Genomic DNA, 16,587 nt, shown 5'->3' with positions numbered 1-16,587 from the left:
CTCAAATTATAATAACATAATTAAACCTACACGAAATGATCCTTGGTCAAAATTTAAAGGTGAGAAGTTAGCATCACCGGTTTTTTCTATTTCACTTTCAACTGGATGTAATTTCTTTAAATTAAATAAAAAAATTATTTAGACTTTTGTTACTTGTTTTAATTCTATGGAAACCAAACCAGAGTTGGAATGGCTTTTGGTGTGACCCACCTTTTGCCATTTACAATTCTTATATCCCGTTCTAAAAAGTGATCATTACAAATTAAATCATGATTTGAATGTGTCGCGATTTACAGCAATTGTCCATTGAGAAAGTATTGTAGGTTTAGATAAGGGAAACCTATAGTTATAAAAAGATTTTAAATAAGAATGAATATTCATTGAAATAATATGATGGTTTAATCCTACTTATAAAGCGCCACTAAACTTAAGTGGCGCTTTGGACTAGGCGCCCACTGGCTCTCTGTTTCGTATCCGTCCTGCCTTCCACAAGGCATTGTCTCCATTACGAAGCAAAGGCTTGTGGAATCCAGGACAGAGACGTTACGAGGAGTAGTGAGCGCTTGGCCTAGGCCATGTAGTACCTAACGCTTAGGAATATTTATCCGGTTTAAAATCAGACGCAAAAACTTTAGGGGTGAATTTGATAAACGGGTAGTACTTTTTTGTTAGCTAACATGTTTCATAATTCGTTTTGGTGATTTTTTTTTATTAAAAAGTTATAGAAAAAGTGTTTTCTACTAAAAATCTTGTTTTTATTTGGTAAAAAAAGGTTAATTTTAGTGTTTTTACGCATTGCAATAACAAGTAAAACAATACCGGAAAAGGTTTCATTCCATAAGTAGGATTAAATTATCATATTATTTCGATGAATATTCATTCTTATTTAAAATATTTTTATAACGAAACCTACAATACTTTCTCAATGGACAATTGCTGTAAATCGCGACACATTCAAATCATGATTTAATTTGTAATGATCACTTTTTAGAACGGGATATAAGAATTGTAAATGGCAAAAGGTGGGTCACACCAAAAGCCATTCCAACTCTGGTTTGGTTTCCATAGAATTAAAACAAGTAACAAAAGTCTAAATAATTTTTTTATTTAATTTAAAGAAATTACATTCAGTTGAAAGTGAAATAGAAAAATGATGCTAACTTCTCACCTTTAAATTTTGACCAAGGATCATTTCGTGTAGGTTTAATTATGTTAATATAATTTGAGTAAGATCTCCTTGGTTTTTAGCCAATTTTGTTTAGTTGTTATGAAGAGATATTCCTCTCTCTATAAAAGAAATGTAGTCTTGCTAGAACTTGCTGTATTACGAAATATTGTTGGCATGGACATCTTACCAGATCACCACGAACATGTTTGATCCTGAAGTTGGAATCGAACATCATCATTAAGAAAGTTATTAATTTATATTGCAAGCTCAGACTCCACAAATTAGCGAAGGACAAAAATCTAGAAATGAAGGGTCAAGCCATCAGACTTAAATTGTCAAAGCTAATTTTATTTCAAGGACAATAGCTACATACCTTTAGTAGAATCATTATTAATCCAAGGTAGAATCATCCTTTTCATCAAAATTCCATTTACTTTTGTTTACAATTTAGAATCTCAGAATATTCCCATAACAAGCCATAACCACAACAAACCGGATAGTTACTTAAGCCTTTGACAAAATATCATTTCGCAATTAGAATTTTTTGTTTTTAATTATAAGATCATCTGCTGCTTTTTATTTGGGTTTTGAAAGAATTAATTGACTTATTTAAAAATTATAATAAAAATTTACCTTATTTTAAATTCTCACAGCCAAAAAATTCGCGAAACACGTCAGAGTACCTAAAAGATTACAAACACGAACATATGTGACGTGTCACGTGATGATTTTGTATTTTCTCGCCTAATCGACAGGCGTCGCTTAAACGTGGTACCACAGGAATACGGAACAAATACCGGTTGTCTGCTAGTTATCGCTCCCGTATATTTTTGGCAAATCAAACTCCGCGTAAGGTGTCTATTTCTTTATTATGTCTATGGGATTAAGTTTGAATGCCCAAAACGTTTATTGTTATGAAAAATTATTCAAATATTTACCATACTTCATTACTGTAATTAAAATTCCCAAAATTATTTACACAATGCTAGATGGATACAATTAAATCAAAATTCAATGATTATTTTTATTTTAACTCTGTAAAAAATCATCTGGGTAAAAAAACTTACGGAAGAGATAAAACAAAATTAACTTTAAACTAAATTTCACTTTCCACAAAATTATTTCTGGTACTACTAAATACGTTATTTTTAACCTAGAATATATGAACGTTTTTAATCCAAGATATGATCGGGTTCTACGGGCTAATTTTCCCTACGAAGCAAAGGCTTAACAGTTAAATGCTAATTACTATTCAACTGCAAGTAAATTAATTACGATAATGATAATTTTTACTTAAAAAATACGGCTATTTTTAACAATAGGTACTTTTGTTTTTTTTGGGTTTTGTTTATTTTATTAGATGTATTATTTGTCAAGGATTACAATTTATGCAAAAAGTTTTAACCGCAATTTATTATTTAGAACGATATGATAAATTTAAAATTGTTACTTGCCATCAATTTTTACCTCGGAAAATATGACATATTTCGAGATTTTTGTCAGTGTTGGATGAGGTAGGACTGAGGACGAATTAGATTTAACGACAAGATATTACTAAATTTTTAAAACGTGTGCAAACCGAAAATGTGTTTTCTACTTTAATACGGCTTTTTTTGGTTTTGTTTATTATTGGTCAAGGTTTACAGTAATGCGAAAAGTTTTAACCGCAATTTATTATTTAGAAAGATATGATAAATTTAAAATTGTTACTTGAAAGCAATTTTGGGTTACGTGTAGAATAGCTGCCCCCCCCCACCTGATTTTTTTATATATTTTTTTGGATAGAGGGCAAGATGGGGATTATTTTAATTTTATTTTTTTTGGTGGAAATGAATATTAACAAAGATATGAATTTTTAAACATTGGCCTTTTGCAGTGAATTTTCCCTAGGACGATTCTTTAAATTCCTAGATTTTAATGCGTTGTGTGGGGCTGATGACGAAAATTAAAATGTGGAAATGCAAAACATACTAACTTACTTTTTTATTTTCGGTATTTTCGCCGTATTTCAATGCATTTTATGGGTTTTGGCGCGGATAATAGGTTAGGTTATTAATTTTATTAGGTTAGTTGGATTAATATCGGGTTGACGATACTTGATGAGTCAGGCTTGGTACTGTCCTCTAGGTTGCGTTATAGATGGCCCATAGCTTTTTTTAGTATGGGGTTGGGGAGGCGCCGCGCGCCCCCAGCGCTCGAGCGAAGCGAGTGCGCGGCGCCATCAGGCGCCAATACTTAGAATAAATTCGACGTATAAGTCAACATCACGCAGAAGACATATAATATGACATAGTATGGTTAAAAAAAGGCTAAAATGCGTTGAAATACGGGAAAAATTCCCAACCCTTAAAAGTTAGTACTGTTTTGCAATTGAGCCTTTTTATTTTTCGTCATCAGTCCTACTTTATCCAACACGTACAGAAATCTCGAAATATGTCGTATTTTCCGTTGCAAAAATTGTTAGCAAGTAGCAATTTTACATTGATCATATCTTTTTAAATAATAACTTGCGGTTAAAACTTTTTGCATTATTGTAATCCTTGACAAATAACAAACCAAAAAAAAAAACACACAAAAAAAACAAAAGTACCTATTGTTAAAAAATCCCAAAAATACTTAGTTACGTATAAATAATGCGATTTAAATAAAGTTCCCATAAGAAATTATTTCTTGAGTAAAGTGCGAAAAACAACGTTAACTCGAAGACAAAATTTGATTTTTGCATTTTTACGAGAAACTGGCTACGAGCTGATCAGTTGGCCTTCCATGTCAAAAATGGTACACTAACTCATTACAGTACGAAGGTTCTTATCTACAGTCGACTAACTTTCGTTAAATGACGGGATTCCAATACGTTACTCGCTGAAGTTGACAGTAAGAATAATCCCGCTAGGCATCCACAATACTGAATCTTGGGCATGAAAATCGCTTAAAATAAAGTCTTAAAATTTTTAGCGACCAGACTATTGATTCTCCTGCGCTTGGCTGTATTAATATTAGCCATAGGAAATCGCGCTGACCCCTTAAATAAGAATGGCCTACCGGCCATTCTTAATAATTAAAAGTTAAATCAAAAATCTAAAACCACGTTCACAATAGAGCCTAAAACCCAGTTTAGGTCGGTTTATAGGCCAGTTTTTACCGCCGACGATAATTCTTGGTTCACACGTGCGAAATCGCTTCACCCCGGTTCGCTTATACCCAAGGCTTAAGGTCCTTTCAAATTATGACCAGAATTTTGAAAATACTAAAATATTAGACTTAAAGCGTTTGACAACGGCGGCGTATACGCCATAAGCCGAAACATGTAACGTGTTTTTAAATTGTTTTTAATAAAAACCTCTATAGTGTACTGGTAATCGTTGCATTTGTCATTTTATTACTAAAATATATCCCAAGAAAATTATTTAATCATGTTTGACATTATTTAGAATTTTATTCCCATAATTTTTGAAAATACGAGCAATTTTACTTCCCCGCCTTGTCGTTTTGAAAGCGATTCTAAGCGAACTGACTTGGACGAGTTGCTTCCCGAACCAACACGAAGCGATTTATCACGCTGGTTTTCAAAACCTTAATGTTCGCGTTTCCCCGCTGCTGGGTTTTGCGCTGGTCACAGCCTACTTCCAGGGGCTAGAAGGCCACACTTTGAAGCTCTCTGGCGCTCTTTTAACTCATCCTAGGAGGCTAGGAAAAAGGAAAAAAAAAACAGGTATACTTCTCAACTCATCCCCTACAACTCCTTAAAATGTTTGCATAATCATTCGAAATACCCTGTATTACAATACCGATATTAAATAATTTAATAACGCGAATTTAGGCGCAAATTAATTTAACAATATAGCGACAGGGGTAAAATTAGGGCGAATTTCCGGAGTAAAGTCAGTCGATTGGCTTAGTCCGTTTGGTCGAATGCGCAATTGAGAATATTCCTTGCCGGGAGATGGTTGTAAGGGAGAGCGAGGGCTCGCCGGAGATTATACAATATGTAATGACTTGAACGAAACATTAATTAGCCGCTTGAGTGAGGAGCGATTCCCCCCTCCCCCTCCGCCGAATTAGCAGCCTATTTTAATTACACTTTTCTCGGTTGATTCTCTCTCGGGACATTGGAAATGTTCCTCCTCGCTTTATAGAGTCAGGGCGCCGTTGAGAGTCCAAGTATCAACGGATCGTGGGTCTCTACGCGAGAGCTTTCCTAATTCTCCGGTACAAATATAGCGGTACTTCCGGCGGAAGTGAAAACGTACTCCGCGTATTCCGGTTCCGTTTCCGTTTGGTCCGTTTCGTGAAGCGACGCCTACGGACAGCGCGGTCAAACGCGGCCATTTTGCGCGACCCTGGCTACCGTATTTACTTCCTAGAAAGAGTTCGGAGTTTAAACTTTATTATCGCACCGTATTCACTCCCTCGAGATGGCGACAAACGCGTCTGTACGCGAATAGGTTTATTAACGAGATAAATCTGATTTTAAAAGGCTGTTGTACTTCCTTAAAGTTTCTTTGGTGATTTTCAAATTTTGAAATAATTTATCCTCGTAATCTTTGGATTAAAAGGAGGTTTTAATACTAGGTACTAAACAAACTCGTAATATTTTGTTATCACACTTTGGAGACAAATTTAATTGCGAACTTTGCACAGCGGAATATTTATTTTCAAACAACTCAACTTTCAGAGTAACAAATTTTCTACAATTAAAATTAATTTTCTGAAATATCTCGAAACGCCTATTCTTTGAGAAGAAATTATTTAGTCTGGCTTATGATCTTTGTCAGAGAAAATGTATATGTTTAGTCCCACTTCACTCAAACATAAAAACCAAAATAATTAATTTCAAAGTAATATATTTAAATTATCATTGATCAATACATTTTAAGCAAAGTTGAAGCCATATTTAATAATTTGCGTTGATATAGTTACTACTAAACGCTTGACGCGCATAATCCGCATCGTCAATTATTTGGTCTGGAGCCTTTAATTATCTTAGCACGAACAACTCTTTAAATCTATTGATATCGAATATTTAAACTTCTAATGATTTGCCTGCCAATTCGTCCTTTAACGTATGAATAGATCGTTTATGAGTCATCTCTATGTATCGGCTCCGTTTCCAATTTCATATAGATCTACCAATTTATATACAGTGTGTATCAATTTGATCACCACAGGCATTTTGCTCAAAAACTATATTACCTTGAAATGTAAAATTTTCAAGATGTACACTATCGGGGAAGGTCGTTGTTGTTTGTAAATTTCAGCACAATCGTGACCTTTTTCACGGTTTCATTTTTTTTATTTCTTTAACGCTAGATGGTAGATGAAAACTCTCAACAAACAAGCTATAGAGCATCCTCGAAAACCTTAAATGAAATTGGTTTGGTCGGAATAGGTCAATTTGTCACTGAGATGTTAGGTCATGAAAAATAACAAGTTGGTAATAGGTGGCCTTAGCCTTTTCTAAATTGTAATGTTTGGATGATTGCTAAAAATTAACGTTTTTTCAAAAATATATTTATAAAAAATAATATAATAGAATAACGAACTCCAAAAACTAGTGTAATTAATAATAAACTGACAAACTCAACGATTACCAGTACACTATAGAGGTTTTTTTTATTAAAAACAATTTAAAACCACGTTACATGTTTCGGCTTATGGGGTATACGCCGCCGTTGTCAAACGCTTTAAGTCTAATTAGACATGTAACGTGGTTTTAAATTGTTTTTAATAAAAAAAAACCTCTATAGTGTACTGGTAATCGTTGAATTTGTCAGTTTATTAAAAAATAATATATTTATAAAAAATAATAATTTATAAAAATGATATATATATAAAAAATATAAAAAATAATATATTTATAAAAATGATATATATATAAAAAGAATAAAAATAATATATTTATAAAAAATATATATAAAAAATAATATATTTATAAAAAATATATATAAAAAATAATATATTTTAAAAATATATAAAAATAATATATTTTATAAAAGAATATATAAAAAAGATATATTTATAAAAATTATACATTTATAAAAAAATTACATATTTATAAAAAATTATATATTTATAAAAAATGTTATATTTATAAAAAAATTTATATTTATAAAAAATAATATATTTAAAAAATATATTTATAAAATTTAATATTTGTATTAAAAAATATTTATGTGTAAAATAATATTTATAAAAATTATTTATGCATATAAATAATATTTATAAAAATTATTTATGTATAAAAGTATATTTATAAAAATTATTTATGTATAAAAATTATTTATAAAAATTATTTATGTATAAAAATTATTTATAAAAATTATTTATGTATAAAAATTATTTATGTATAAAAATTATTTATGTATAAAATAGTATATTTATAAAAATTATTTATAAAAATAAGATATTTATAAAAATATATGAAAATAATATATTTAAAAAATATATATTTAAAAAAATATATATTTAAAAAAATATATATTTATAAAAAATATATATTTATAAAAAATTATATATTTATAAAAAATTATATATTTATAAAAAATTATATATTTATAAAAAATTATATATTTATAAAAAATTATATATTTATAAAAAATTATATATTTATAAAAAATTATATATTTATAAAAAATTATATATTTATAAAAAATTATATATTTATAAAAAATTATATATTTATAAAAAATTATATATTTATAAAAAATTATATAATATAATAATGTTTAGTATTTCGTTTAAGATATGCCATGTTTAATATTTAGTTTAAGATATTGGGCCAGGCCGTCGGTATAACATCTGATAACCTTAGTCTTAAAAATATTTCTTTATGACTGAAAATAGCACTGAATTCGAAAAGTTGATTTTAAATTTTAAAAAATGGCTCATTATTTTGGATAAGATGTTTTAATCAGTTTATTTCTTAAGCTTCACTAAATGAAATGATATTTTTTGGATAATTGTCGGTTATGAATAAAAATAAATAATTGGATAATTTCTGATTCAAACGCCGATCTCTAGCCACAATTGTCCACACGAGGGCTAACATTTTGAGGTTCTCCACACAATTGCCTGTATGATATTAAGAAATTAGCTTTAACTTGCTAAAATATCATTTAAACAATAACAATGCTATTTAAGTAATATCAATATTGTATACTCAGCAGACGACGGTTTTCAAGTTGACGTCAGTTCATTGATTGAATTTCAATTTGGAAATCTCAAAAAACGTAACACTCAAAACTCGGTCACCTACCCGAAAACCGTTGTGTGTTGCTCCCCCAAAAGGTGTACCTACTTTTGCTGTTGACACTGTTTATTTCATTCCCAATTAGTTGGACAAATTTGGTGGTCAAACAAACTAATTAGCTTTTAAAACTTTTATAGTCTGGACTAAATTACCATTACCGAAGTTAAAAGTCCTCGGCGGTGTTCGAAAATTTGGTTCCATTTCCGTCTCGCGATTTCCTGTTTGAATTAAAAACAAGTTGGCAGGCCAAAATATACCTCTCCTCGGAAGGGTTTCTAATTTTCAGTGAAGCGTAATATTTATCGGTGGTTCTTTGGTAGAACGCTCACCTGTCGTGCAGGAGGGCTCGGTTTCGAATCCCGCCCGAGACTAACGCAAATGGAACAAACTTTATACTAAAAAGCTTTTCCCAAATTCCTAGAAAATGCGAACGCAGTGATTACACTTTGCCCAAAAAATGCGTAGGCGTTCGCCACCCAGACAGACAGACTCACAGACAGACACGGTGATTGTAAAACCCGTCCTAGGGGACAGTCCCCTCGGAGAGGTAATTAATATAAATAATCTTAACTAAATGATCAACCTTAGGTTTTTAACCAATTGTAAACAGGAAAATACACACCTTTTTATCAATCATTTATTTATCATTTTATCATCATTATAACTTTATCCTGCAATATTTTCAAAATAAAATATAATTTTTTTAATTCATTCTTTCAAATGTTTCACCAAGAATGTATTTATTTATACCTAGGGAGAATGTCTATGTCGAGACGGTTTTTAGCCTTTCTCTCAATCCACCCGTTGGTCCCCCCAGTTCGCTCCTCCACTTAAAATAAAACGAATAGTCCCGGTATTTCATTGGCTGCTTATAATTTACGTCACCTAAAGCGCGCGAGACGGGGGGAAGGCGTTCAACGTGCCCGGCGATTGTCGCAACATAATCATTCTTCCTAAATATAAATAAATACATTCTTGGTTTCACCAAAATGTTTTATCAAATTTCGATACCTCTAAATTAAACACGATGTCACGGACGTTTAAGTACACACAATACCCCGATGTTATAACTATATTTTAAATATTACATTTAAATTTCAACAAGTTTTCAGTTGGTTTTAAATTTAATTTTTTTGGCAAACCGAATTTTTCGAGTTACCTGGTTTTGAAAAAAAGGTAGTAATGTTTTTGGGAGTTAGATGGCACCTGTATCAATTGCTAGTTTGGTACGAAATTCAAACACCACAATAGTGCGTACGTAGGTTTTGAGGTCTCACGAGTTGGCTAGAAATCTCACTTAAAATTAAAATTTCTTAATGAAACCGAAAAGGTAGTTCAGAAATGATTAGTACTAACTAAAAATATAATTTTCAACCTAGTAAAGCCCAGTTCACACTATACAATTAATTGGGCCACTTAATTGAAACCAACTAATTGTAAGCAAGAAAATTGTACAGTATGAACAGAAAAAGTTGGAACAATGGTTACAATTTTTCTGTTCACACTATTCAATTTTCTTGCTTACAATTAGTTGGTTTCAATTAAGTGGCCCAATTAATTGTATAGTGTGAACTGGACTTCAGTCTTAAAAAAAGTATGTAGATTTAAAGTTGGGCTCAGGTTTAAAAAAATATATATTGTTATATAATTTAGCGTCGAACTAGATATCGTAGAAATTTATAACCTAACTGTAAAGAGTTATGTACGACACGGTGGCTACATGAGACGTGAAATCAATACACACAAATCACATGAATTATGTGTAAAAAGGATTAGCTTAAAGCCCAGTTCACACTATACAATTAAGTGGGCCACTTAAATGTATCCAACTAATTGTAAGCAAGAAAATTGTATAGTGTGAACAGAAAAAGTGGGAACAATTGTTACAATTTGTCTGTTCACACTATACAATTTTCTTGCTTACAATTAGTTGGATACAGTTAAGTGGCCCAAATAACTGTATAATGTGAACTGGGCTTAAGATTCAAAAATTTGAATTACGATTTCGAGCAAAAGAGTAATTTTTACAGCAGCACCGCAGGGGAAACATCGGATGGCGAAATGACTTTTGTTTGGTTTATTTTTGTGAATAAATTAGTACCAAATTGCCTTTACTTTAAACGCATACGCGAAAGAGTTCCGAACTAATCCATTATCTTCGAAAATGGCTCGCAAACTAAAGTGGCGTCCAAATAAATCTATCTCCAACGGCAATGTCAGCAAAATGTTTGCGAGGAAGAGCCCCGTACAATTTATGCGAGGCAGAATGTCACTCTTTAGTTGAACGGGGAGGAAACGCGAAGAAAAGAATGGCACGCGAATCCATAATGAAAGCGCTTGTTTTTCATTAGGGTTACTCTCGTTCGGTCTCGCGTTTACCTCATTCCAAAAGCTCGCCGCACTCGAGAGCGGAGCGCAATCATAATTATCGCTTCACTTTCGCCAGGAAGCCTCTCTGCTATTAACGACGAGCCAATCTAGGTGTATTACGACGAAGAAATTTAATCATTTGTAAAGAGGATGATTAATAACGTTAAATTGTAGAATGTTTTAGCCGGTGTCGCCGAGGAAAACGGGGAAAAGAATGGCGAGTTACCCCCGTTTGCTGGCGAAACTCGTCCGGACCTGCCCACCGCGTGTTTGTCTCTTCGTTCGCTCGATCGTCGCGGCTAGATAATTGAAATATTTTCGCGTCTCCCTCGAGATCATTTACGAGAGAAGTCGACTTTGTCGTGTCTATTTGACAAGCGGATTCTTTATCTCACTTGTTTTATTCAAATGTAATTGGAAAATGATACAACTGCGCGTCGAGATAAGAATATATTTGTCGGCTCGCTTTCCAGAAAAATGTTAACACTCGTCAACAGTCACCAGCACGTTGTGCCGTGACTGAATTTATACGTTGTCCTCGACAGCGTCGAAGAAAGACGTTGCTTTTGTTTACATAAATACGAGTCTATGAAAAATGTCCTTTCAAATTGGACGCATTCGCGCCTTGATTGTTTCAAATTCACTAGCTACATTATCTTCACTCTTTTATTTATTTTCAGTCGCGCGCCGATGTTTGTCATTACAACTGCTACTTCGAACGCCGATGACACTCCATGAACTCGTTAGTTGATTTAGAACCCGTGTTCAGGCCCGTAGCCACGGTGGGGCATTCGGGGGTGATGCCCCCTCAAAAATAAATGTTGCCCCCTCAAATGAAATTTTTATTTGCCTCCACCTGCCCCCTCAATTTAATCCACTCCCCTTCAAATTATATTCTTTGCCCCATCATCTTTATTAGTTTTTTAAACTTCTATTCGTTGAAATTTTCCTTTTGGACCACTTGTCTTTGTCTAAGCTAAGGTCTAAGGTTTAGATCAGCGGTTCCCGAAAGGTGTTCCGCTGAAGGGTCACAGGGGTTCCGAGACTTCGCAGCGCGGCCATCTTTGTTTGAGTCAAGAGTCTTTTAAGATATGTAAAAAAAATGAGTTGGGATTCCGCCAGAATTTGGTGGATAATTTAGGGTTCCATGGCAAAAACAAATTGGGAACCGCTGGTTTATAGATCGTTATTTATAGCTAACTATTTCTTAATAAAATACAAGTCTGATTCATAAAGCAAGATTTTACTTTATTGTTGAACACCAAAAACATTTCACGGCGCCACTTATGTTAATTTTCGAAATTAGGTAAACGAAAAAAATATGCCCCCCTCACAAAAAGCTATTGCCCCCTTCACGAAATTTTTCTGGCTACGGGCTTGCCCGTATTGCAACAGGCCAGAGGTCAATAATTAAGACCGAGTGGGAGGCCAATCCTACTACACCAAACCACTAGCGTCCCCAGATTATAATACCCTTAAAACCTCCGCGAGTTTATGGAAAGGGGAAATTGAAGTGCTCGAAGGAAAACCTCTTTACGGGATTCACCTAATGTCAGAAGCTGGGATCCAACTAACCGATTTATTTTTTAAAATTCAATTTTCAATATTTAAAATAATAATTTTTTGGTTATTTGGTGCTTTATTTAAATAAAATATTTTCCTTTTTGAGCATTCAAAGAAAATTCGGAATAAAATCGTGAAATAAATTCATAGTTAAGACCTTTAATTTGACCTATTTCTTTTATTGTTTTTTTTCTCAGTAAGGCAGTAAAATATAATTTTTCCACAGTTATGGATTGTGAAAATAAAAAAATCACCTAATCGTGATTAAAACGGAGTCAATTATACTTAATACTTAAAAAAATAGCTCTCAGAATGAAAAAATTCCGGAAAAGAAGAAATACTAACTTGTGAGAAATTGATTTTTCTTTACAAAGTAACTTTGTATTCAACGAAAAAGAGAAAACCGGGTGGTAAAGAAATTGCCAAGTAATTAATTTATTGGAGCGTAAAAACCTTCTCTCTATTGACATTTTTGGCCTCGGCTGTGTTTGGCCTAAATAAGAGAATCGCCTCAATGAGGAGGTCTCGGAGTAAAATACTCCTTTTCTCATTCTTTATTTTTTAATGGGAAAATTATTTTCCCGATCTCCGACTTATTTTTTCAATTATTTTATTTATTTTTTATTTTAGTTTCTAGAAAATGCCACGAAAGAAATAGCGGTTTTTTGCAGACTTTTTGGGGATGCTTATATTGGTAATTTTACCCCTAATTCAGTTCTAATATTCAAAAAGTTAATCAAATTTGTTTTGACACGCTCAGGGAAATCTATTTGAAATACCGGTTTGTTATAAATAAAATATCATCAGAAATTACAGAAATGTATGCAAATTTAACCACCGAACAAGAAGCTTTATTACGTGAAAATGCCAACTCGAAAAATTGTTAATTTTGAGAAACAAATTGTCATACCATCGAAATTTGCTATAAAAAACACGTCCAAGATAAGTTAAAAAAAATCAACAAACCGAAAATAGGTCTACTATCGATAAAGCTGTAGAAGTAAATGAAAATTATTTTTAAAACACAAGCGTTATGAATTTAAACATTTTTAGCAGACCATACGGAAAAACACCAAAATAAATAAATGATTCGTCACAGCAAATTTGAATCGAACCGCCTCGGTAAACTGGTTTTGCCAAACTCCGAATCCAGTAAAAAACCAAGAACTTTATCAGATAGCTTTATCACCAAAACGTTTAAATTATTTCTAGAAGATTTCGGGGAAACCCGGGAAACAGAAAACCAAAACAGTGCGCCGTCAAATATACCACAAATATCCAAGACCTAACTAACCAAATAGTTAAAGAACGCCTAAACACTTAAAAAGAAAAAAGCGAAATTATCAGATCAATGTTGGAACTTTTTATATTTTTTTAATAAAAATTAAATCAATCGATTTTTTTAATCAAATCGGATTTTTTTTATTTTATTTTATTGAATTTATTGATTTTCATTCACTTAATGGCTCTTTTACTGTATAATTAACTGATATTTTTCTTTTATCAGTTAGCTATATACATCCAGGGTGCCCTATACAAGAGCAGTTAATTGCAATTTATAGTGAAATTCTTCACAAATTATTGCATATTATATCAAAAGACTTTTGATACAGTTAGCTAATCTTGAATTAAATGAAATCTTAATTAAATTTAATGACTTTTTAATATATTAGTTTGCTCAGATTTTCTATAAATTTTAATATTTAATAACCTATTTTTTGCCAATTTTAATTCCTTCATTGAAATAAGTTGCGTGATTTAAATCAATAATTTTTTAAATCACTCATTAACATTACCAGCTATATTCACAGATTGCTCTGAAAATGGGAGTATACACGAAACCCGAATAAAACCTTAGCTAGCGCCATTATGAAATTGTCGATTAAAATAACGAAAATATATTTGAATCCTCTACATCGACGATCAGCTTTGCCTGCCTCCTCATTGAAATGGGTATACACAACGATCTCCTCATTATACGGGAATGATGGAAATAACGCGTTAAATTTTAATTAGAAAGTGGGCGACCTCATTGGTACAGCTTGGCGGCGTTCGGAAAATAAGAGCATCTCGCAGTTGAAAAATGTAACAACGTAATAGCCACAGGGAGTTAATTAAAATTTACAAACTAGCCCGTGATATGTATAAGATTATAAGAGACGTTTTTGAAACGGAGGCGTATACGCTTGTCGCGGCCTTCAGGGGGCGCTGTCATATCGTTTTCGCGTATTTTCCATTACTGCCCTATAGAAAAGGATCCGCGTTACATTTATCGCGTATTATATTGCGTACTTGTGTTTCAGGTGAATGGATTCATCAGCAACACTGGACACAGCGTCCGCTTCCGCGTGGAACAAACGCCAAATTCGCCCATCGTCAACATTTCCGGCGGACCGCTATCGTACAACTTTCGCTTCCACGAAATCCATCTGCGATACGGAAGGACTGATAACATCGGCTCCGAACATACCGTCAGTGGTCACTCATTTCCGGCTGAGGTATAAGACACCCTCCACTTTCCTCTATATATATAATTATACATATTGTGTTTACGAAAACCGGCGCGTTTAGAGCTCGGCGGAACCGATAAATTCACCGCCAAATTTTCGATTATTCATAAAAATTTCGGTTAACTGTTTATTTACGGATATTATTCGCGGTTATAAAACGATTTTATTTGCAAAAAAAAATATTCGGATAATTTTCGGTTTTGGATAAAAACTAATAAAATTGATATTTCTTATCCAAACCCCCCCAAGCTCTAGGCGCGTTTAATAGGTAGAGTTAGAAAATGACATCATATACGAATAATTTAATTATGATAATTTCGTTGTTCATGATCTAATCGAGGTTATTTGAAAGAAATTTAACATAAGAAACGAAATGTCGCGAAAAAAATAAGCCATTGGTGAGTTCTTTGAAAATTTCTAAAATTGTCCAAATTAAGTTTAAAAATGGAGCATACTTCTCCCTGAACACCGGTGTTAAACGTGAGGAACACTTCTACAGGCGCTAGTAGGCCAAAAATAGACATTAATTTTACTTCGGGACGAGAACGATTTAATTAAATTTTCCGACCTAACAAAGTCAGGACTATTAAGAGAATCGGAAATCATATCTCAGAAGTTCTTTAGAGGCGTGTCAATATCGATAATCAGATCTGGCCAAAACAGCTTCTACGGCTCAAGAGCTCCGCTCAGTTCCAATCCCCGCTTGAGCCAGAAGCGCAAACGTTTTGACAAAGACTATCGCCTACAACACGCCGTTTCCGGGTCAAACGAGTCCTAAGCCTAAATTACAGTCCCTGGCTGTCAGAACCTTAATTTGGAAGCTCGCGTCTAGCGCATTCTCTCGTCCCGTTCCGCGTCGTACGCGACTGCCGAACGCCCGTTTATCCCGTCTTAGCTAGTAGAACGTCGGATCCGGCGGCGTTCGGGAGTAGCGACGCGTGCCAATCTTAAAACGTTTGATAGGGAATCTCATTTTTCCTGACAGCTTCAGATATTCGGCTACAACACGGACCTGTACGCGAGTATGGCGGAAGCCGAGGCCAAAAGTCAAGGCTTAGTCGGCATCGCTCTGTTGCTTCAGGTAAGGCTCAGTCAATTTGCCTAATTAGATCGCCTCAGAAATAACGGAGAAAGAAACGAAGAAATGGAAGGGTCGAAAGTCCAAATCTGTCCCCGTTACTAGCCTCCCCCCCCCCCTCCCCGCACGCCGTTGTACCCGCGGGGGGGGGGGGGCGGCACGAAGCCGGTTGATTTCATTTCAGCCTAGCTTTTGTTTCGCGGGCACTACGTACGGTAATTCGTGAGAGTGGAATTATTTAATTTTATTTCGGCGTACGCCTCCCGGATTTGTTTAATGGCGTTAATGAAATTGAATTGTTACGAAGCCAGCCGACACACTTACGTTCAAGGTGTATAAATAAGCGGACATCAAAAGGATAGCCTCCGGGTTTCGTCTGGCGAGTGGATTATAGCTTCTCCAGCCTTTAAACAAAGGGCACCTAAAACTTAGTTATCCCTATTTTTCAATTACGTTCAGGCACATTTTGGGCTTTTGGTTTCGCCAACAAAAACAATTGGGTTATTTAAGTCGAAACCTACAATAGGTAGTTCAACACAGCCATCGTCAGTGGCCATTGTCGTACATTGTTCAAAATAAAGGTTTATGAAACGACTCAAATTGGACTTTTCATTTATTTCGAACATTATACTAGGTCTATTCATTTATT

At 33.6% G+C, this 16,587-nt stretch overlaps 1 protein-coding gene across 1 annotated transcript in view; it reads left to right on the top strand.

The window, feature by feature from the left end:
* Nucleotides 1-16,587, top strand: part of CARPB (Carbonic anhydrase-related protein B) — a 150,993-nt gene that overhangs the window by 96,614 nt on the left and 37,792 nt on the right. The window contains exons 4-5 of the mRNA XM_090171781.1: nt 14,654-14,848; nt 15,846-15,941. Coding sequence (XP_090027907.1) covers nt 14,654-14,848; nt 15,846-15,941 — 291 coding nt within the window. The remainder of the gene's footprint in view (nt 1-14,653; nt 14,849-15,845; nt 15,942-16,587) is intronic.

Source organism: Leiobunum rupestre, chromosome 4 (assembly GCF_980474605.1).
Source record: "Leiobunum rupestre chromosome 4, qqLeiRupe1.1.hap1, whole genome shotgun sequence".
Taxonomy (NCBI): Eukaryota; Metazoa; Arthropoda; class Arachnida; order Opiliones; family Sclerosomatidae; genus Leiobunum; species Leiobunum rupestre.
This window is presented reverse-complemented; position numbering and strand designations above follow the sequence as displayed.